Source organism: Enhydra lutris, unplaced genomic scaffold, assembly GCF_002288905.1.
Source record: "Enhydra lutris kenyoni isolate GAN:26980312 unplaced genomic scaffold, ASM228890v2 scaffoldscaffold42, whole genome shotgun sequence".
Classification (NCBI taxonomy): domain Eukaryota; kingdom Metazoa; phylum Chordata; class Mammalia; order Carnivora; family Mustelidae; genus Enhydra; species Enhydra lutris.
The window spans coordinates 1,413,996-1,437,107 of record NW_019154126.1 but is presented as its reverse complement, the minus strand read 5'-3'; the positions used below and the strand labels follow the sequence as shown (position 1 = coordinate 1,437,107).

General features: G+C 42.6%; 1 protein-coding gene across 1 annotated transcript; it reads left to right on the top strand.

Annotated features, from left to right (window-relative positions):
- The first annotated feature begins 4,512 nt into the window (after positions 1 to 4,512).
- On the top strand, positions 4,513 to 4,959 carry LOC111155568 (28S ribosomal protein S36, mitochondrial). The gene has a single exon (XM_022515813.1). It carries the CDS (start codon positions 4,530 to 4,532, stop codon positions 4,839 to 4,841), a length of 312 nt encoding a protein of 103 aa, XP_022371521.1. The 5' UTR covers positions 4,513 to 4,529; the 3' UTR covers positions 4,842 to 4,959.
- The last annotated feature ends 18,153 nt before the right edge of the window (positions 4,960 to 23,112 follow it).

The window sequence follows — 23,112 nt, the reverse complement described above, 5'->3', positions numbered from 1 at the left end:
GGGAGAGGAACCATCATAAAAGACCTTGTTGTGTTTAAGAAATGACAAAGCAGAGCAGTGCTGATGGGGTAAAAGAAAGCTGAGAAAAGACGTGGCAGTGGGGAGAGATTTTAGGCATGATTTCAAAAGAGAAAAGGGTGTTCATTTTTTCCATTCCTTCCGTGAATAGTTATTGGGCCCCTTCTAGGGTCAGGTGTTGTTCTAGGCTCTAAGCAAGGTCTAGGCTCTAACCACCCATGGTAGATGAAGGCTGTGGCTCCATCGGGCTTACCTGTCAATGTGGGTTCTAGAACAAAAATTAAACAATGCCAAGTGATACAGAGTAATGGGAAGCAAGGCAGGAGCAGGTTCTGGGAAATGCGAAGGTCAAAAGGCCTGTTTGTGATGTGAGTGTGAGTGTCCAGGTATTAAGTAGGAAATTAGGAATTAGAAATATGGATCTGGAGATTAAGTCAAGGTGGAGGCTGCTGATAGCAAACTAGTTGGTCACCAGTTACAAATGCTGTTTAAAGCCATGGGACTGGATGAAATCACCTAGGGAGGTGGTAGGATGGAAGGTATAGAAAAGAGAATGTGGCCCATGTCTGAGAACCCTGGGACACTGCAACATTGAGGGGTCAAAGTGGTGAGTGTGGGGATGGCCAAAATCTCAAGGCGTGTGTACACCAACTTGAGGACTTTATTTTAAAACTCTAGTCCAGAGTATTCGAAACGTTCCCTCCCAATAGAAACGAATACATTTCATCCCCCTTATGTAGTTGCAAACAAATACTCCAAGTATGAATTTTCTTTTAAACCTTTTATATTTAAAATGAGGCAAGTATTATAATCTGGCCCATAACATTTATTTAATATAACATTGTGTTTAACTGAATTATCATCAAAATTAAAATGTTTCCTGTCATGTTTAATTTGAGGTTCAGGTCTCCACAAAAACCTATCACATATCACTGGAGATAACCCTTCCTACTCCAGTTGAAGAAGAAAGTCTAAGAAATGGGGAGCTATTAAGAGGCATTCAGCATCTTTCTTTGCTTATTTGTAATTTAATATTTGCATCCCATAACCATTTTATAGAGTTTGTTAGTGTTTGCTTGGCTATCCTTCCTATATCCCTGAGAATGGAGTTTTCTGGTTTTGATTAAGAACTTCTTTCTCAGAAAGTGAGGACTAATTTGTTACTTCAATTTCGAGCACAACGTAATGTGAATTTTTTATGATGAAACTTCTGTTTACATTCTTAGAGATTCATGAAGAAGCATCTTGAATATTTAAAGATAATACACTAGGAGAACCTCAGATCTATTCTATTTGTGCCCTGTTTCTTAAAGTTACTTCACAAGGATTTTTAAATAGCTATCACTAGAAGAATTGTCAACAACATAATAGATGTTCAGAGAACACCCTCCCAGGATAGCAAAGCAAAAAAACACTAGCTTTTTAAAAATTATATATATATATATAATTGTTGTTCAAAAGATATATCTTTTGAAATGCCTAGTTGATATTACAGTAAATTAAAGGAATTCCCTGGAGGCAAAAACAACAACAACAACAACAAAAACCACCCCCAAAACACATGCAAAAAGCCAACCAAGAAAGTGTCAACACAAAGGAATAAGTGAAAGTTAGAACCATGATTTGTGTAGTGGTCTTCGTCCATTCCTTGTGGTCTAGGGAATTTTAATAGATGCATTTGGTGGAGAAGTGACTCCTGATGCCAAGAGTGAAAGTCATTTTAAAGCCCTTTGCATTCAACAAAGGTAATACCTTCAGATACCAAGAAAAAATACCTGTCCTGTAGAGGGGCATCTTGGAGAAAGCTCTTGACTCAACTTCAACTCTGGGTGGAGATGAATAAAAGGAATGTCCTGAGAATGTCTAACCTCATGTCTTCACTCACCTGGTCTTGGGACTTCACGTCATATTCTTGTGGAGTAGGAAAAAACCAGAAAGATGAGGCCCCCCAAAAAGATGGAAATATTACTTAATTGTCGCAGATCATCAGTGTCTCTGCCTGCCTGGTGGCAGAAGACGAAAATGCTCTTACAAAGAATGTATTTTATATAGAGACCTCTAAGAATTCCCACAGATAAAAGTTCAAAACATGCACTCACAATAAAATTCCCTACATATGTAGGGAAACAAGTGACCATAGACAAAAGTCAACAAAGGAAAAGAATCACAGAACGAGATCTACACAAACTGCCAATATTAGAATTATTAGATGCAGAATATGAAATAAATGCATTATATATGTTTGAAGAACAGATTCTAACTATAGCAATCTGTAATATTTGAACAGTAGATTTTCTAGAGACGAAAAATACAATAACTAAATGTAAAAACTCAGTGTATTTGTTAAATGGCATAGTAGATACAATGAAGAGAGAACTGGTGAACTGCAAGATAAACTTGTTAAATTCCTAATAATACAGCCCTGAGAGACAAAGTGATGGAAGAGACAAAAGAGAGATTAAAAGATACAAAACAGTAGACTGAGAAGATCCAACATAAGTCTAACGGGATTTCCAGAAGGACACAATACAGACATTGAGAAAGACATTATTTGAAAAGGTAATGGCTGAGAATATTCCAAAAGGCCATTAATAGCTGAAGTCAGGAAACCCAGTGATTCCCAATACACTGGAAAATAAAAAATCTAAACCAAAAACCCTACACCTAGACATATAATAACAATAAATAAGTATTCAGTTTTTATGCTTATGTGGAGGGTTGTGACCAAACGGCAGTTAATAGGTTGGCATATAACACTTCATCGATTTTGATTTGAATTCTGTAGACATGTCTCTGGATTATCTAAATTAATTACCAATTCTTGTTATAATCCAGGCATATAAATTGGAGAGATGTGAATTTTATAACCACATCCTAGTTCTTGAACCAACCAGAAATACAATAGTTAAAACTCTCCATGTGAAGGTTAATAGCTATTATCTGTTTTCCCTTGAGGGGAGAGGGAAGGAATATCAGTGCTCAATTTGTTCAGTTTTTGCTGAAAATGTTCAGTGCACTTCCATTAGCATATCATTTGAGAGAAAAGTTGAAGAAAAAAGGAATAATTATTTAGAGACTGATACTCAAATAGACATTAGAAAATAGAATTCTAGGAGATCGTTGTTTGATTTTTAGAGCAGGTGCAATGGTCCCCCTTATCCACGGGGGATATATTCCAAAACCCCCAGTGGACATCTGAAACTGTAGATAGTCAAACCCTATATATACTATGTTTTTTCCCATACATGCATAACCATGATAAAGTTTAATTTATAAATTAGTCACAGTAAGAGATTAACAACCAATAATAAATAGAACAATTATAACAAGATACTATAATAAAAGTTATGTGAATGGGGTTTCTCTTTCAAAATATCTTACTGTACTGTACTCACCCTTCTTCTTGTAATGACATGAAATGATAAAATGCCTACATGATGAGCTCAAGTGACATGAATGACATAGGCTTGGTGATGCAGTGTTAGGTTACGTATTGTCAGAAGGAAGATCATCTGCTTTTGGACCACAACTGGCCACATGCAACTGAAACCACAGAGGGCAACACTGCAGTTAAGGGGGGGACTCCTATATATGTACCAATGAGAGAGTGTCTTTCGAGACTCAAATCAGTATTCATGTTGCTTGGAAGACGTTGTAGTCTTACTGCTGTTTCCAAGGATATCTCCATAGTCATCATTTCGTGAACATTCGAGAAAGTAGGTACTGTATCTACTAAATAAATCACTGTCTGTTAGCATGCCTAATGAAACCAATTAAAGGGAACATTGCCATCATCAAGGGAATTAGAATTTTCCTCAGTTGATAATCCTTAATTACTGAAGATAATATAAAACTTGTTTCTTTCCCAGTTATCTGTTTAAACAGCTAGAAAATCTAAAATCTATGCAGATAGTTATATAATCCTCTTCTCTATGAGTGAATGAGGAGTGGAAAAATACTGTAAGTCGTTTATAAAACCCTTATTGGGGAAAATGTAGAAGTACCTTTGCACTGATTCATTTACCTATTTAAAACTTGATCCAGCTAAACTTGGTGCACTTAACATTGGCTATCCTAGGGCTAGTTTTTCTCCTTCCACTTATACACAGAAAATCTTAGTATTTCTCCAGGTCAGAGTCTTTTTTTTTTTTTTTATAAAGATTTTATTTATTTATTTGACAGAGAGATCACAAGCAGGCAGAGAGGCAGGCAGAGAGAGAGGAGGAAGCAGGCTCCCCGCTGAGCAGAGAGCCCGATGTGGGGCTCGATCCCAGAACTCTGAGATCATGACCTGAGCCGAAGGCAGCGGCTTAACCCACTGAGCCACCCAGGCGCCCCATCCAGGTCAGAGTCTTAACTGCTCAGTGAAATCAGCAAAGAAAGAGAAAAAGGGCTGGTATTTTTAAGTCGGTCTTTATAACTTAATATTTAATTACACTATACTTAATGATTTCTGATTTTGAAGCATGTTTAAGAAGTCTCATTTCTGAAAGCTGCCCCATCCCGGGGTCATGATGGGCAGCAAGATGGCGTCTGCCAGCAGGGTCGTTCAGGTAGTCAAGCCACATACTCCATTAATAAGATTCCCTGACAGAAGAGACAATCCTAAACCTAACGTATCAGAAGTTTTGAGATCAGCAGGACTACCATCTCACTCTTCTTCAATTTCACAACATTCTAAGGGAAGTAAATCACCAGATTTGCTGATGCATCAGGGTCCACCAGACACTGCAGAAATAATAAAAACATTACCTCAGAAATACAGAAGGAAACTTGTATCTCAAGAAGAAATTGAATTTATCCAACGTGGAGGTCCGGAATAATCACTGACAGTGTGGCTGCTATTTATCATCAGACAAAAAAATAGTCTTTACAATAAAGACTGTCCAAAAATCCAAAATGGCACATGAGAAATTATATAGCAAACAACTTGAATACTCTCCAAAAAGAAAAAAAATGAAATATAGAAAATTTAGATGGACAGTTGTATCTTCTAATATATGTATCTTGGTCAGCTTCTGCAAAAGCTTACCTAATTGTTTATATGCTTATTAAAGTATACATTTTTAAATGTTAGCCTATTAATTTACTCTCAATTATCAAGTATTTCCAGTGTTGGAGCTATTAAAAGTACACAGTATCTAGTAAACTATCACAGGTTTTTATCAGAGAGAATTGCTGCTTGGGGAAGTGATTTTCCTGAAATTGGATGAGGATCAATGAAAGAATGACTCCATTATTTGTTCTTAGTTTTCTTAACATTTTTTCATTCACAGAGTTACTGGAGTTTAACTAGTTTAAAAAGCATATCCTACACTAAGTAATAAAAATATAGTCAAGGTAAAACAGGTGACTTTGTGGTATTAAAACTGGGAGTTAAGACAAAAGATTATTTGTAACCAATATTCAGAAGAAAGTGCCAGAGTTTAAAATGGAAAATATGGAATCAAAATAAATATAAACCTAGGAATAGATGTTTGATTAGACATTGCAACTTACTATATTATTAGGGCTGTTAAGAAAGTCTCATTCTTTGATTTCTTTTACTGTTTTGTCATCCTGTGTGCAAATTCTGAAAACCACTAACTTTCTCAAACTTAAATGTCTGAAAGTTTCGTAAAATCAACCTAAATATTTGCCTTATTAAGGCAATTTATGAAACTTTAATAGGGTCTTAGAGTGCCAAGGGCATGTATTATTGTGAAAGTAAAGCCTCACAAAGCTAAAAAAAAAAAAAAAAAAAAAAAGAAGTCTCATTTCTGCTCAGTTGATCTTCGAATGCCAAATGGTGAGTGAAAAATCAAGTGCAGCCTGGTGTGGACTTGCATAAGATGAAGAGTATATTTGCACTGCACTGAACACTTAACTGAATGTCATCGGTTACCAGATGACAGTAAACATGAACTATGACTGCAGCGATGACCCTGAAAACGCATTGTTAGCCATCATTGTCAGAAAGTAGGAGAAAAATACAGCAAGTGTTGAGGAAGGAATGGGGAGTATGTCACAGAGCAAGAGAGAGAAGAGAGATGAGAAAAATATATTTGGAAAATGACAAAAATAATAGAATATTATTTTGCTAATTATTTCACCACCTTTTAAGTCAGTCTACAGAATCCTTGATTACAAAGGACTTCGTCAGCATTATTTTTAATGAATGTTACTGAAAAGCCAAAAAGGAAAGTGTTTATCATGTTTTAATAATAAAAACCCAGTTCCAGAGGAGAGGTATCTTGGAAAGCACTGATTTAGTGCAGATATTTTAAATGGAAACTTGGTCAATCAATCAGGAAAGAAGAAATAAACATTCTTTCCTAAGTGTATAAGGAAGACATAAAAATAATCACATGATCATTTTTGTGCTACTATTTAGGAGTTTAAACTCAGGTTCTCAATTGTGTTTTGCCTTAAGAGGATCCATTGAGGGGCTGGGTGTGTGCCTGACAAATGGGGTCAAATAACTTCAAGGGTCATTATGTCAAATGGCAAGAGTCATGAGTGGGCAGCTCGCACCTCAGAAGCCTAAACTCGGCTGAGAACACTGATAATCCCGCCAGACTTTGGGGACTGTTGATTAGGGAGTTTGTGACATGATCAGATTTACACTATCAAGGCATTTTGGAAGCAGTTTCAAGAAAGGGGATGGAGATTTAAGAACACAGGCAGAGAGGAAGTGAACATAAGAAAGAAAGACAGAATCCGTTTGGAAAGAAGACTGTTCCTCAGAGGTTCAACAGCCTTGGGCAAGCAGAGGCCTGAATGAGTGAACAAGCAGCAGGTGGGAGAAGAGAACTATGAAGGAACCATAGTTGATGACTTTCCATGATGGGAGATGGGATGAGGGAGGGGTCCGTCTGGGGCAACCAAGTTGGGGGTGAGCCATTCCCGCCCCCATGGAATAAGAAACACCTAGCAGCTCTGCGGAGGAAGGTGCCAGAAATAGGGCATATTGAATCGGAGGTGTCTTGAGAGGCACCCAAGTAGATGCCTAGGGGCCAGCTGGATATATGGAGCTGAAATGTCCTGGGCTCCATGTACAAATCTGGGCATTGTCAGCTTATTTGCTTTTTACATGTGGATAAAATTGCCTTGCAAACATGTCCAGGGCTGAAGACTAGAGGCTGGGGATTTGAGATTATCTTATTCTGGCTGCTACACTTTGCAAGAGGCAGTGATAACCTGGAGCAATCTTGTGCTATGGGAGTGTTTGGGAGGACGCGCTACCCCAACACGAGGGTGACCCGTAAAGCCTGGTCTCCCCAACTTCCGGTGCAGAGCTGGGGCCAACCAGGACAAGTGACCTGGAGGGCGCTTTGAGCTTCCTACAAAAGAAGCCCAGTGCGTAGCTGGACTGCCACAAGAAACAGGCCGCCTCACCAAGCAGCAAGTTTCGGGTCCCTCCACCAAATGCGGGACAAGGCAGAGCAGAGTTAGGCTGAGAAGCGGAATTCTGTGGGTTTTCCCACTGCTTTCTACTCTCAGGTTCTGGGATAGCTGGTGTACTCCTAACAGAACAGAATACAGCAAGATTTCAGCCTAACACAAAATAAGTGGACGTCCCTATAACGGAGGGTTTGAGGTTATTTTTTTTTAAAAAAACAGATTTTTACAAACTTTCTGGTTTTCAGTTTTCATTTTCTGTCTATATTTACCTCCATTACCCCATTTCTCTCTGATTTCTCCTCTTTCTTCCTATGGCTCTCCATAAGAGCCTGTCAGTAACAAACTCTGTTTTTGTCACCTAAAAAATATCAAAGAAACCAAATAAGAAAGAGAAGAGCAAGGAGAGGCAGGTCATACAACATGTCTTTGAGCCCTAATGTCTTTTTTTTTTTTCTTTCTTTCTGTTCATATTATCTGAAATTCTCATTTCATCTCCGGTACTGCCTGTCGGGTAGCTCTCTGCACTGCCCCCTCTACCTGTCCTTCCTGTGGGCCCAAGGAAGCTGAGAATGCCCTTCCTCTCTTCCTAACACACACACACACACACACACCCTTCCTTGCATGCTGAGCACAGCCTGAAATCCCAGAAGTAGGCACTTCATTAAGGGAATCCTCCTGCTAAAACACACGCCATCTTGGATGACACATCATTCCAAATTATTACTGGCCTTCTATGCTTTGTGTGAATGAATGTTACATCTGTTTAAGAACTGTGTTGTTTTTGTTGTTGTTGTTGTTTTATGTGGGAGATAATCCAAGGATGTTGAAGTTTAAGGAGGTGGAAGGGGAAGATCCCAGGGTTACAGGCTTGGAACCTCTCTGCCCCTTTACTGCTGGTCTTCAAATGCCACCGCTGCATGTCTCCTAGGACTTGTACCTCTGGTAAGAAGATAGGTTACCAACATTTTTCCAACTTACTTTGAGTGTATCCTGTCTAGTTTCTTCTTCCTCTCCTTAATTGTCACCATGGTGATTCGCTTCAGTCAGAGATATATTATTTATATTTATTGAACAAGTCCTCCATCTGATTATTTTATGCTCATATTAATGTCTCTTTCATGGTTTCCCTAGTGATCTGAAAATTTGGTTCTGTCCCAAATCTTAGGCATTCTATCCATTTTCATTACTATGCTTATTAACCAACCTTAATTTAAAAAAAAAAAAAATTCTGAATGGTCATTACTAAAAATGGTCTACCCTTTAAGAGAAGCCTGGGAATTCTGTTCTTCTAGGAGACATTTTCCATGGGGAACCACCTGTGAGAAGCAGGGCCCTGGAGGGCAAGTCTGGCAGTGAGTGGGATCTTATCCACATACTGGGGTCATCAAGACCTGAGACAAAGATTGGTAGCCAGCTTGTGATAATTACTCCAGACGAGCATGCCTGGTCCATGAGTGAGTACCAGGCTGTGTGCTTATTTTCCTGCTGAGCTCATCTGAAGATTGATACTGAGTAATTATGCCATGTTTAATCCTGAACTCCCAGCATCTAGTGCTTAGAGAACTTACTGATATTCAGCAGTGTAGAAACATGGGGCTGCCCCATTACTTGGTGTGGCTAACAGATATACAGATACATTTAAATTGTGGCCATAAAGAAATAGCACTTACCCTAGGGATTTGTCATCTGGGCCTCTTCCCTGAGCCCGGCCAGCTCATCTTGTGTTTCTGGAACTGAAGGTCCGAGTACCTTGGGATGGTGGTAGGCAAACCTGTCTTTTTCTCTCTCAGGGAACTGTTTCTGCCTCCTGACCACTCTTGACCATTCTAGGAATATTCGTTTCCTTCTGTCCAGAGTAGCTCTTTTCGATCCCCGCAACAACCCCGTGTACAACTGAAGCTTAGGAAAGTTAAATGCTTTACCTAAGGGTCTCAAAACTGGAGAATTGTGACGCAGACTCGGGGACCTTTGTCTCCATCATCCATGCACTCCCTTGCCCCGAACAATAACATAAAATAAATGCCTGTTCTCTTCACTATGCTGAGAGAATACTAGGGAAAAAATTAGAGAGACTTGACATCTTGTTCATTCAGAGATTTTTAAAAGAAAAGGATGCTATTATGCTCTCAGACCTAATAAGCTAAAACCACTATTTAAAAACTAATACCAAAAATACTATTGAAAGAAGGTTCAAATGTAAAGTACTAGGAGAGTTAAAGGAAAAAAATGTCATTTAGGAAAGGTTTGGCTCAAGGGATTTGAATTGACCTTGGGGTTTGGGGGCTGGCTACAATGACTGAGGAGGAGCCCAGATGGCGTGGTCCTCTGGGGACCCTGAGAAATCATGGCATCTGGAGAAGGAGGGAGCAGTCAACTGGGAAATCTTCTCACAACATAGCTTGAACTTACACCAACGACTTTCTAGGATTTCTCTGTAGCAAATTCATTCACTTTAGATGGCATTATTTCTCTCTCAAGAAAATTTTCCCATCAGACATTCATCAGTGACGCTGATGAGTGGGCAAGTCCTTGAGCCCTAATCTCAGTGTTTCCTCCACCAGCTTAGTGACTGTGAGGTTTAGAGTCGAGGCATAGTTTAGGGGCAATGGGAGAGCAGCAGTGACCCTTGATCCCATGGCAGGTGGTGGGGGGCGGCATATGGAGCTATAATAAGTCCACAGGGCAACTCTGGGCAGCAGAGTTGGGTTTGGGCACACTCTGTCCACAGTGTGTCCCCTGGCACACTTTATCATATGGCCACCTCTTAATCATTTTCTTTCTCTATGATCAGGATAACAATCTCCATTTCCCTTAGAAAATAAATGGAATAATACCATCCACTCCCCTGTGGTATTATATCATCATTAAAAGGAAGTAAGATAAGCCTATTTAAATACAAAGAAGGTATCTGATTTTCCCAGTTCTTTGAAATACGGACACGTGCTTCCTGTAAAAGATCTATGGTTGATCTTGGATAAGAAATTACCTATTCCACAAAGGAAGGTTTTTTTGTGCCTAGAAATTCAGTCGTTGGCGGAGGGGAGTGTGGCCCCTGACACAGGCTGTAGGTGACGTTTGGGACAGTGGCACATCCATATCTGTATCCCCATCACCCACAGACATGGCCCCCTGTAGCCACGTTTGCATCTGCAAAGTCAGGGCCCACATAACAGATCTTCTCTTCTGGAAAGTTAGACTTGGATCTAAGAGATGGTAGGACGTTTCTCTTGGTACGTCAGCCAGAACATCCTGGCATATCCCCACTTGGCTCAGTGCATGGGGAATCAGATGACGTAGTTTATAGGGAGAAAACATTAAGAGATGTGCAGAGAGGTGGAATAGGACAGACAGAAGAGGCTGCTGAGTCTGGACGGTCTCTGTGGCCCTTCGTGCGTCCTGCCTGTGTCTTGAATGCCATACCCCCACATCCTGTAAGTTCTCCCTTTCGCTTAAACAATTGGGAGTGGATTTCTGGTACTTAAAATCAAAAGGTCCCTAATGAAATAATCCTGATTTCCAAGACTTCTTTCCCTTTCTGATTTGTGTTGAAGGCTTCCTGTAAGTGTGTCAGACCTGGTGAAATTTTAGCCTAATGGACAATGAAAGCAGGTTCATTTCACCAGTAATGGCTGCTGGCTGAGCCAGCTTCTTCCAACTCTAATACTATAAGCTGTTTGTTTGTTTATATGGTCCTCCTTGGTCAGTGGTTAGCCTCCGTTTTATTTAAGAAGATGGAGGAGGAAAAAGGGACACTCTGTCCTTGGCATGACTAGTATTGTTCAGTGGCCCATCTGTTTACCTAAGTCATTAAAGGGCCTTCCAGAAGCAGCCAATCCTTCCTCAAGCGTTAGGTCAGCAGTCTTGATTAGAATGAGCATCAACCACCCATGAAACTAGAAGCTTCCCCTGTGATTTAGTGTTACAATAAAACCTCACTAATTAACCATAATTGGGAAGAAAAGCTCATCTCAATTTTTGGATTCTAAAAGAAGCAACATTCTCATTTCTTCCAACTTTGCATAGTGATTTAAATTAGGTTAACCAAGTATACTTGACTTAATGTATAAATAAAAATTATTTCTAGATAGCACATCAACTTAATATGTGCATTTTTGGTATGTAAATGGTCTTCAGAACAGCTTGTTCCTTCAGGCAGGCAATTTCAGCATTCTGCTTCTGTTCTTACAGTATTAATAGTTTAGAACGTGCTTTTCCCCATTGAAAAAACAATGATTAACTTAATCTTAACACTTGTCAAAATTACTTTTAAACAAGTGGGGTCTGAATTGCAGATATTATTGTTATTTTTGGATCAATATGACAACGATTGGGGGAACAAATGGTATGAGTTAGAGTGTCATGAAAAACTGTTTTACCGCTTCCTACGTCTTTCCCACGGATTTACACCGCGGCTGAAAACAAAGTGATTTAAGAATCTAGCGGAACGATTGTGTGGTAGATACACGCAAAATGACTTCTCCTCACGTTTGATAATGCTGGGATCTTTAGGCCCTGGATCCACGTTCTAAAGAGATGAAGGTACATGCAAAGAAGCTTGTGACAGGATGTTTGGTGCCCGGATCATTTCTCCTGATTGTTGATTTGCTGTTTGTGAAGTCTAAAGAAAATGAGCTGGGAAGCCAGAGCTGGTGTTGTGACTAGAGATGCTTATACAGCTACACTCATTTCAGGCATACGGGAATATCTTTTTAGATCGCCTCACGTGTGCTGCATTGGGCTATCGAGACACAGAGTTTTTGTTTTCTCGGGGGAAACGGGGAGAGGGTCTGGCTCACACGGGCCATTCATCTTCCGGAGAATCCCCCTCCCACCTGGTTCCTCTCCCTTCCTGTTGCACCGGATGCTTTCAGCTTCCTGTCTTGCTTTTAACCCGAGTCCGTGAAGTCGTGCGCGCTGTCTAGCAGGATGGAGCGTGCCTGAAAACTAAGGCAGGTTTTTTGGAAACTGTGTGCATTCCTGTGTTCCTTCCAGCAGAAGTAGAAGCTGTAGCCTTGCCTTGCTGGGCCCGGAAGTACATCTTTGACTTCCTGGGGTCAAGTCTCCTAGAAGCATGCCCTTGGCAGATCTCCTGGGCGGTCAAGATGGGACTAAACACGGCATGAACGTTGCCAGTTAGTAAAGACAATGAAAAGACGCTTTCTGTTGTGGAAGGCTGTGGTGCCTTGTTCCCACTTGTAGTTCAGCCTCCGGACAGGAATGACTGACGGGTGTGGGTAACTTCACCCCCAGGAGTCCATCGTGCTGGCCCAGGGCACCAGCCTTTGTCCCAGTTCTCATGGGCTTCAACATTGTCGAGTGTGTCTGTCATTGGTTTGGCACCTTTGCTTCCTTTTTGCAGTCTTTCATCTTACATATAAGTAAAGCATGTGTGAGATGCCAAAATCAAATTTTTCTAAAGAAAGATGGGAAAGAAGCAGGAGCTGCGGCGGCGGGGGCGGGGGGGGGGGGGGGGGGGGGGGGGGGGTGCCGGGGGGGTTTTCCCTCACCCCTACCCTCCCGTCCCATGCCCTTGCTGTTCCCGTGGTGCCACAGTCTGTCTCTGTGCTTCCCTCCGGTGGTGGCCTCCTGGTCACAGCAGGCACGTGGCCGTACAGAGCGCTGGGTGTCACTCTGCCTCGGTTCTCATCCAGACCCCATTACTGACTGTTGGTACACCCTGAGGAAAATGACCACATCTCTCTCAGCCTTGGTTTTCAAAAAATAAAATTAAATAAGAGGAAGTGCTCAATAATCACTAGCTAGCTTCGTGGCATGAGTTTTAGGGCACTGTATGGACCTCTGCGTGTCCCGGGAGAGAATCAGCCTCCGTGTCTTGTCTAGCACGTCTTTGCGAAAGGGGAATAACACTTTACATTTTGAAGCATATGGACGCACGTCTCTCAGTATTTTATCCATTGAATGTTATTTAAATGCTGCTTGCTTAATAGGTGAGGTGATAAAGTAAATTGACAGCCAAACGTAAATCTAAAATGACTAGTAGTTGCAACAGCAAAAAGTTTCAGCTAGCTCAATATAGGGGAGAGGAGGTGAGTGGGGCCGCAGCTACCGTGAGTTTCTGCCTTATGCAGGTGGTATCGTTCACCAGGCAGGGATCTCGGGGGAAGGCTTTGTGATGCATCTGTAGGCATGCTTCATTTTATTGTGTTTTGCCTTATTGTACTTTGCAGATTTTGTGGTTTGTTTTTTTTTTTGTTTTGTTTTGTTTTTTTTTTTACAAATTAAAGTTTTGGGGAAATCCTGCATCCAGCAAGTCTGTTGGTGCCATTTTTTCCAACAGCATTTGCTCAATTCATGTCTCTGCATCACATTTGGGTAATTCTTTCAATATTACAAACCTTTCCAGTATTATTATATTTGTTATGATGACCTATGATCAGTGATCTTTGATGTTACTGTTGGAATTGTTTCAGGGCTCCAAAATGAAATGATTAAGTTAAGCAAAGAAGGCCAGTCAAAAAAAGCCTGGACAGGCTGAAACCCAGACCTCTTGCCTCCAGTTAGCCAAGTTAGGCATGCGAAGGAAAAGTTCTTGAAGGAAATGAAAAGTGCTACTCCAGTGAAGACATGGATGGTAAGAGCGAAACAGCCTGACTGCTGATAGGGAAAGAGTTTGAGTGGTCTGGAGTTAAAAGATCAAACCAGCCACGCATTCCCATTAGCCAAAGCCTCATCCAGAGTAAGGCCCTGCCACTCTTCAAGAAATCTTTAATTCCATGGAGGCCAAGAGAGGTAGGGAAGCTGCAGAAGAAAAGTTGGAAGCTAGCAGAAGTTGCTAGGTCGTCTTAAGGAGTCGTCTTCATAACATGAAAGTCTAAGGGGAGGCATCAGGGGCTGATGGAGAAGCTGTGGCAAAGTATCTAGAAGATCTAGCTGAGATCGTTCATGGAGGAGCCTGAACTAAACAACAGATGTTTAGTGCAGACAAAACAGCCTCCCAGTGGAAGAAGATGCCATCTAGGACTCTCGTAGCTAGGGAGAAGTCAGTGCCTGCCTTTAAAACTTCAAAGGAGAGGCTGACCCTCTTGTTAGCATCTAAGGCAGCTGGGGACTTGAAGTTGAAGCCAATGCTTCTGGACCATTCTGAAAATCCCAAGAGCTCTTAAGAATTATGCTAAACCTACTCTGCTTATGCTCCGGAAATGAAACAAGGCCTGAATGACAGCACGTCTGTTCACAGTGTGGTTTGCTAAATATTTTAAGCCCACTTTTGAGACCTACTGCTCAGAGAAAGAATTCGGTCAGAACATGATTGCTCGTTGACAGTGCACCTGGTCACGCAGGAGCTCTGACAAAGATTCACAATGAGATCAATGTTGTTTTCATGCCGACTAACACAGCATCCATTTTGCAGCCTGTGGATCAAGGGGGTAAATTTGAATTTCAAGTCTTATTATTTATTATAAAAAGACTTATTATAAAAATAGATACTTCTATGACATGTCTTATAGAAATCTATTTTGGAAGGTTTTAGCTGCTATAGATAATTCCTCTGATGGATCTGGGCAAAGTTAGTTGAAAACCCCCTGGAAAGGATTCCCCGTTCTAGAAGGCATTAAGAACATTTGTGATTCATGGTAAGAGGTCAAAAGATCAACATGAACAGGAGTCTGGAAGATGTTGGTTCCAACCCTCATGCATGACTTTGAGTAATTCAAGATTTCAGTGGAGGAAGTAACTGCAGGTTACTGCAGTTGGAAATAGCAGGAGAGCTAGTATTAGAAGTGGATCCTGGGGGCACCTGGGTGGCTCAGTCAGTTGAGTGTCCAACTCTTGATTTCTGCTCAGGTCATGGCCTCAGGGTCATGGGATGGGCCCCGCGTCACTGCACTCAGTGAAGAGTCTGCTTCTCTCCTATCTCCCTCCCTCTCCCTCTGCCTCCTGCCGCCGATCTTGTTCTCTCTCTGTCTCTGAAATGAATAAATAAATCTTTTTTAAAAAAGTGGAGCCTGAAGATGGGGCTTGAATGGCCGCCATCTCATGATAAAACTTGAGCAGATGAGGGGCTGCTTCTTACGGATGAGCAAAGAGAGTGGTTTCTTGAGATGGAAGCTCTCCCTGATGAAGATGCTGTGAAAATTGTTGGAATGACACCAAGGGTTTCAAATACTGTATAAACTTCGTTAGTAAAGAAGCATCAGGGTTTGAGAGGATTGACTCCAAATTTTGAAAGAAGTTCTGCTGTGGGTCAGATGCTGTCGAACAGCTCTACGTACTACAGAGAAATCGTCTGTGAAAAGAAGAGTCTGTTGATGCGGCAAACTTCATTGTTGTCCTATTTTAAGAAACTGCCACAGCCATCCCAGCCTTCAGCAGCCACCACCCTGATCAGTCAGCGGCCATCCACATCAAGGCAAGACCTTCCATCAACACAAGAGTATGACTTGCTCAAAGTTCAGATGATGGTGATCATTTTTTCAGCAATAAAGTATTTTTAATGAAGGTATGTGCGTTGTTCTTTTAGACACAATGCTATTGCACTACAGTATATAATTTCTCTATGCACTGGGAAAGCAAAGAATTTGTTTGACTTGCTTTATTGTGACATTGGCTTTATCGTGCTCCTCTAGGAGTGAACATACCATGTCTCCAGAGTGTGCCTGTTTTCGAGGACCTGTTGAGTGCGCTTTGTCCACAGAACGTCTAAGAGAGATGTGTAACTTGAGGCTGGGCCTCAGGAGAGAAATCTAAGAGCTAATAGGTTCTAGTTAAGAATTGTCAGCTCTTTACACATGCCAGCCGTCCTGCCTGAAACACACTCCAGCTACCTTCACGGTTCACTCCCATCTCCCTAAGACCTTGGCTCAAATGTCAGCTTTGCAGGAAGACTTCCTGGCCACCTAATTTTAAGTGGCAAATGCCTACTACTGAAGCCTTTCTTGTCCACCTTGTCTGTATCATATTTGTCCCATAATACGTAACGTTATCTAAACTACTGTATATTGTACTTACTTTTATGTTTTATTTCACTTACGATACCCTACCTATTCGCATGTATGCATGCTCCGTGCGGTCAGGGACTTTGGTCTGCTTTGCCTGCATCTGTATCCCCAGCTGCTAGCGTGGGGCCTGGCACATAGAAGCACTCAACAAATAGTTTCCAAGTGAGAAGATGAGCCCTTACGTATGCCTGACGCTAAGTACTTCCCATGTAGCATCGCAATTGATCTAGGTGAGAAAACTAAATTTAGGAGATGTAGCTGTGTAGTTAGTAACAAGAGCCAAGAAAAGGAATGAGATCTGCAGGGAGAGTGGTTAATGAAAAAGAGAAGAGGACCTAGACAAAGAACTAAAGCACGTCATCCTTTTAGACACAGGCAGTTGTGGACATGGACCCCACATAAGAAAACAAGAAAAGCCGATCAGAGCAGGAGGAAAAACAGGCTGCTGTAGGGCAGACAGACCAAGAGGGAGGAAGTGTCCAAAGCTGTCGGATGCGACGGAGAAGTCGGCTTAGGTAAGGAGCCCAGCGTGATTGAGGGAGATTGTGTGTGTGGTCTGGCCTCCTTTGTCTGCTGCACCTGGTCCAGATTCACTGCTGACAAGCCTCTTAACCAAAGTAAGTGTTGTTCTGTAATAACTCATTATGCCATAATAACTTTGTATCTCGAGCTGCTCGGACAAACCATATTGCAAGGATGTAAATGGCACAGTTTACTTTTAAGCAAAAAGTAGATGATTGGTATACAGTTCAGTGGTGCCCAGACTTTGGAATGTTGTGAACTGATAACATTGGAGGGGGAGAAATGGATCACTGAAACATTAGACTCCTTGCAATCATCTAGTCATTGTGCTCAATTCAGAAAGGTTAGTCCAAGCACTGGGAATGAATAAATTAAGAATCACTTAGGAGAGGGGCGCCTGGGTGGCTCAGACGGTTAAGCATCTGCCTTTGGCTCAGATCATGATCTCAGGGTCCTGGGTTGGAGCCCTGAACCCCACATCGGGCTTCCTGCTCAGCAGGGAGCCTGCTGCTGCCTCTCCCTCTGCCTGCCGCTCCCCCTGCTTGTGCTCGCTCCCACTCACTCTCTTTCTCTCAAATAAATAATTTTTTTTTTTTTTAAAGAATCATTTAAGAGACATGAAACCCAGACAACAAGATCACTGTGTTGGTTTGGTTTGTGGTCCTCAGAGCGAGTCAGAAGTCTTTTTGGAAAAGATACGACTTCAGTCCTTTGCCACCAGCAATTTGCCCCATTGTGGGCACTGTGATTTGCCCTGCCGCTCCATTTGCCGTGAATCACTTTTCTGAAAATCTGGATTGAAGCAGAGAAAACAGCTCTCCTGGTGGTGCCAAGGAGTAGTCTGAAAAGTTTTTAGCGCCTTTGGTAATCTTCATCAACCTCTCCATCCCACGCCACAAGTAAATACACCATCATGCAGTTGCAGTTTTAAAATAGGCTCGTTAGGTTACTTTCTGGCAAGTCCCTTGGCTGCCCTCACTGTTCCCTCCCTTACCCCCACCCCCACCCACCCCACCCCCCGCCCCAGGACACACACACCTGACACCGGGCAGGTGAGTCTCTGAGATATGGTGTGTGGTGCTGGTTAACAGAGTAAAGCTTTCAAGGGGGGAGATTACTAAAATCAGGTTGGAAGTAACTTTAAAACGGAACTTCAACAAAGGAGGCTTTTTTCCCCAGGGCCAACTCTGCCTTGGGCGGTTGAGCAAATTAGGCATTCCTTTTGCTTCTGACAGTATTTTAAAACTGGAGAGCCTCCCTCAGTTATGGAGGAAACAGAAACTCATTCATTATCAGACTGACATTAGCCAGAATATTTTAATGTCAACAAAGACATTTGAATGATTGTTAGCCTAATTATTTCTTATATCCCCTTTGGAAGTTCCCCTGTGTACAAGATTTTAAATAAGGAGTATGTCCAGATTGATTCTTTTTTTGTTCTCGTAAGAATCCCAAATTTTATCAAGGATGCAGTCTAATTGAACTTGGAATAAAGCTTTGGTTTCATATTTTCTGGCTAATGTTCCATAAATGTCATAACTTTGCTATTTAATAGGGAGTGTGTTTTTATGTAATAGATATGCCAAACATTAATGAAGGGAAGAAGAGAGAGAATGAGTGAGAAATGCCAGCTCAAGCTTAAAGACATCAAAATTAGCAATACAAATGGAAGTTTCTTATCCCCGGGAAGGGGAGGGAGATCGTCACAGATGTAAGAGCAGACGCAGCCTGATCCCCACTTCCGGTTTCCCATGAGGGACTCTCGGTGCCCTTGACCCACGTGTTCAACTGCCTCATGCCTGGTCCCTTCGCGGATTCCCTGGGGACTGTGGTGCTTCCTCACCTAAGTGGCAGTGAGGTCTCCTGTGGGTGCGAGACCCACAGGCCTGGGTCTTCCTCATCACACTATTCCCCAAGACTTGGGTTAGAGGCCTTCATCCAATTTGGAGATTAGTGTGGCATCTTCGTGGTATCCAAACTCAGCAAATCTGTTCCTCTCTAGATGAAAAGGTTTAATAGCAACTGTCTCTTAGGGTGGCAGAAAAGAGTCATCCTGATTTAGTTGGAAGTAGGAGTCTTAGAAAATTTTCAAGAAATGTAGTTTTATTCATTGGAAAGATGTATAATAACTAGGGTCAGGTTAAATCTGGGCCCAGTGACCGGTCTTTCAGAAGCTGCTTAGACACATCTTTGAGAATAGTCTCTTTTTAATATATTGTTTATATGTTTTTCTGAAGGTCTCAGGTAAGGATTCTTGGAACGTCCTGTCTTACAGTCTGGACATTCCTCTACAGCTGGATGCTCTTCGTGATTTATTAGGTATTAGGTATTTATTTCAGTTGCAAATTTTACATACTATCAAGTGATTCTCACATTCCTTACCAAAAGAGTCCAAATATATGACACTTTCTGATGGTTACATTGGACCCCAAGTTCTCCCTGCTCTCACACTGGTTGGGCAAGCGTAACATGTCTTTGAATGAATGAGTTAGTGAATGAATGAATGAATGAATGACCAAAGGCCAGAAAGTCAGTCCTCGTTCTGTTGAGTTGGCTTCACTTTATTCCACGTGCAGAGGCAGACTTTCGAATTCTGACCGTCTCCTTCATGCCACCTGCAGAGGCTCATTTGTACAATCTCAGCCCCTGTCTTAGTTCAGGATCTGATAACAAAATACCAGAAATAACGGAAATCATTTCTCACAGTTCTGGAGGCTGGAAGTCTGAGATCAGGCTGCCGGCAGGGTCGATTTCTGGTGAGATCCCCTTTTCTAGGATGCAGACAGATTTTGCATGATGTATGCCGCACGCGGCGCAAAGAGCAGAGAGCCCACTGGGGTCTTTCTTGGAAGGGCACTAGTCCCATCCATGAGAACCCGACTCTTATGACTGAGTCACCTCCCAAAGGCCTTGCCTTTTCTAATACCATCACCCTAGGGCTTGGGATTTCCGCCTAGGAATTTTGGAGCAATGCACACATTCAGTTCCTAAGAGCCACAGAGGAAAGCATATTACGCTATACTCAAGGGTTTTATTCCATCCTGGCAGTCTTCTTGCTCATGGTGACAGATCTCAGCGCTTTTTTCACATCTACACATTTAGAAGTGAGAAGGTGACGAGCTTCCCGGCTGCACGGGGGTTAGAAACAGTATGTTGTGAGTGGTTTTCTCTGTCAAGCCAGAGCTGTGTCGAAGCTCCCAGGGCTTCCCGTGATGGGATAAAAATGGAGCAGAGCAGCTACTGGGTTCCCAAGCCAAGGAAAGGGACAGTCCACTTCTAACAAGGTGGCCCCAGTGTCCTTTTCCTGGGCTCACTCATCCGTTTCCCATTCTACATCCCGCAGGAGCCCTGCAGCTGTGTGGCACCAGACAGACTGCAAGGGTTAGGTGGAGAATGGGTTTTCCTCCCAGAGAGAGAGGCTTTGGCTTTGGGAAGTCAGGGATGCCAAGCTTGAGGAGTCATTTTCCAGCCCATGATCTTGGCTTCTGTGTGTCTGAGCACCGTCTTGGCCACTCTGTCTTTGCCTTGTTCTCTGTCCCTTCTATCAGGAAGACCCTATTCCTCCACTGAGATCCAGTAGACTGAGAATGCTTTCTTAAACAGGTCTTCTCTAGATTTTCCAAACAGAGCTAATCTTCCTTTTCCTCTGCCCCCAGTGCCACAAATCACACTGGATTCTAGTCTCTGCTTTCCGATCTCTCCCAGAGAGCATCTGTGGGGACGGACAGTGAGTGCTTCCGCGGGAGGGACATCTCTAATCCACACTGGGTCCCCAGCCCCCAGCGTAGAGTGGCTGCCTTCGAGAAGTCTGTGAGTGATTCAAAATCAGGCAACAACTTTACAATCACAGAGCCTCTTCCTAACATTCTTAGCCCTGCTTTAAAGACGCTAAGTAGCCTAGAAGGAATTTCTCAAAAGTACAAGCAAATTTACTTCTAGAATGGCAGCTCATGGCCGCTCTGTGATGTGTAACATTGTGGCTGGAAAAAAAATCAAAACAATAACCAGAAGTCATTAAAACATTAGTCACCTGTGTAGATTATTTCTGGATTCACAGCTCGACGTGCCACCTGCCGAGTATTTCCCTGATTATATTAGACTTAACGACTGTCTCCAAGCCTTTTTCCAAAACCAAGAAATTACGTTTCCTGCCTTTAAACTCCTGTCTGTTTCAGGTACAGTGAGATGAGATTCCCACAGCAAGTCCTTTTGTATGCAACTGTTCTACGAAACATTATTTGTTCCTGTGAGTTTTTAAGGTATTAAATCTGATATCCGACAACTGACTGTGTGATTATCAGTCTTGGCTCACACATTGCTCCACTGCATACCAGAATGAGGCTTTCTAGAATCTGAACGATGGGCTGAAGTCATTTCATATATTCCCTGGAGGTCTTAAAACCATGATTTCTTCAACAACATGCTCAGCACACTTGCATTGTCATCATTTAAACGAACACAAATGCTGTTTTCTTATCGTGTCATGATTGTTACCACGACTTTCTTTTTCTAAGAGTAGAAAAAAAAAATCTGTCCTGCTCTCCTCGGGAATGAGTGGGAAGTCCCCACAACTTCTAATTACCAGGGGTCAGTGTCAGGGGCCATTGAAAGGAAACGCGTTGATGTTATCCGGAAGGCTGGCGAATATGCCAGATTGCACAGAGTGAGGGGAATTCTCATGAGCGTGTCACCTGCTCCCCAAGTCTTGTGCATGCGCAGGTGTTGTGACCTTGGGGTGTCTGTTGAACTGGTGGTTATTTGGGACATGGAGATCATACTTTGCAATAAGTGTGTTTTGGTAGGAAATAAAGCAAAAATACGTGTGTAGGTAAATACTAACAGTCCGCTGAACTGGGAGCTTGGCTTCTTGTCCTGAGCACCTGCCCCATTACAGCTGCCCAGGCAGAGGTGAGGACTGCCTCCTCCCCACACTGACTGGCCCTTAGAGACCAGCACAGGCCTGGTGTCATCAGGAGACTGTCTGGTGGGGTCAAGGGCTTATGCAGGCAGGTGGTTTGAAAGGTCTGAACTTGTCTTCCACTGTCCTCTATGAGGTCACGTTAAGATCAGACTAGGGCTTCGAGAGGCTCACTGCTTTCCTGTTCTCTCAGTAAAATGAAGGGGCTACTTCCTTGTTATCCAAAGCCAGTGTCTCCTGTCCTCACAGAAGTCTGCTTACCCACTCCTTCCCCTATTATCTTTATCTTCATCCCCTCCCTGTCTCCTTTCTCCTTCCTGCCCTCATTAACCATGGGCTCATGGTCTTTTTTTTTTTTTTTTTATCTTTGCCAAACCCTTCCTCCCTTAACCTGGGGGCCACCTCCAGCCGCAGCCCTGTTCACTCTGCACGTCAGCCAGATTCCTCCAAAGCCCTGCTTTCACGTAATTCATGTACCTCCTTGCCTCCCTCTTACTCTTTTTTTTTTTTTTTAAAGATTTATCTATTTGAGAGAAAGAGAGCGAGAACATGAGCAGGGAGAAGTGTCAGAGGGAGAGAGAGAGAGAGGAGCAGACTCCCCGCTGAGTAGGGAGCCACACTCAGGGCTCGATCCCAGCACCCTGAGATCGCAGCCTGAGCCGAGAGCGAGAGTCAGATGCTTAACCAACTCAGCCACCCAGGCACCCCCCCACACACTTTTAACCATCTCCAATCCTGTTTTGATCCTACCACCTCACCAAAACCACAAAATCATTAAGACATTGGTGATTAGAAAGTTGAACTAGCCTTCCTGTGCAACCCAGAAATTGCACTCCCAAGAGAAATGAAAACTTTTGTTCAGACAGCACTTGCTTGCGAATGTATATGACGGCTCCGTTCATGATCAGCAAACACTGAAAGGAACCAACATGTCCTTCCACCGCTGAACGGATAAACAGGTTGTGGTTAGAGCTGCACAATGCACTACCACTTAGCAGGGAACAGGAACGAGCGAGTCACGTAGGAATCGATAATAACATGAATGATCTCTGCATACAGTTTGCCGGGCCCCAAAGGCTGCATAACGCGTGATTCCATGCATGGCATTTTGAAAAAGACAAACCTCTCAGAATGGAGACAGATCAGTGGTTTCCTAGGAGTTGGGGAGAAAGACTGAGCTAATGGGACAGCATGAGGCAACCTTGGGGGACGGGGGAGATAGAACTGGTCTGTATCATGACTGTGGTGCTGGGCACATAACTCTGTGCATTTGTCAAAACCCAGAGAACTCTACAGCACAGGTGTATCTTG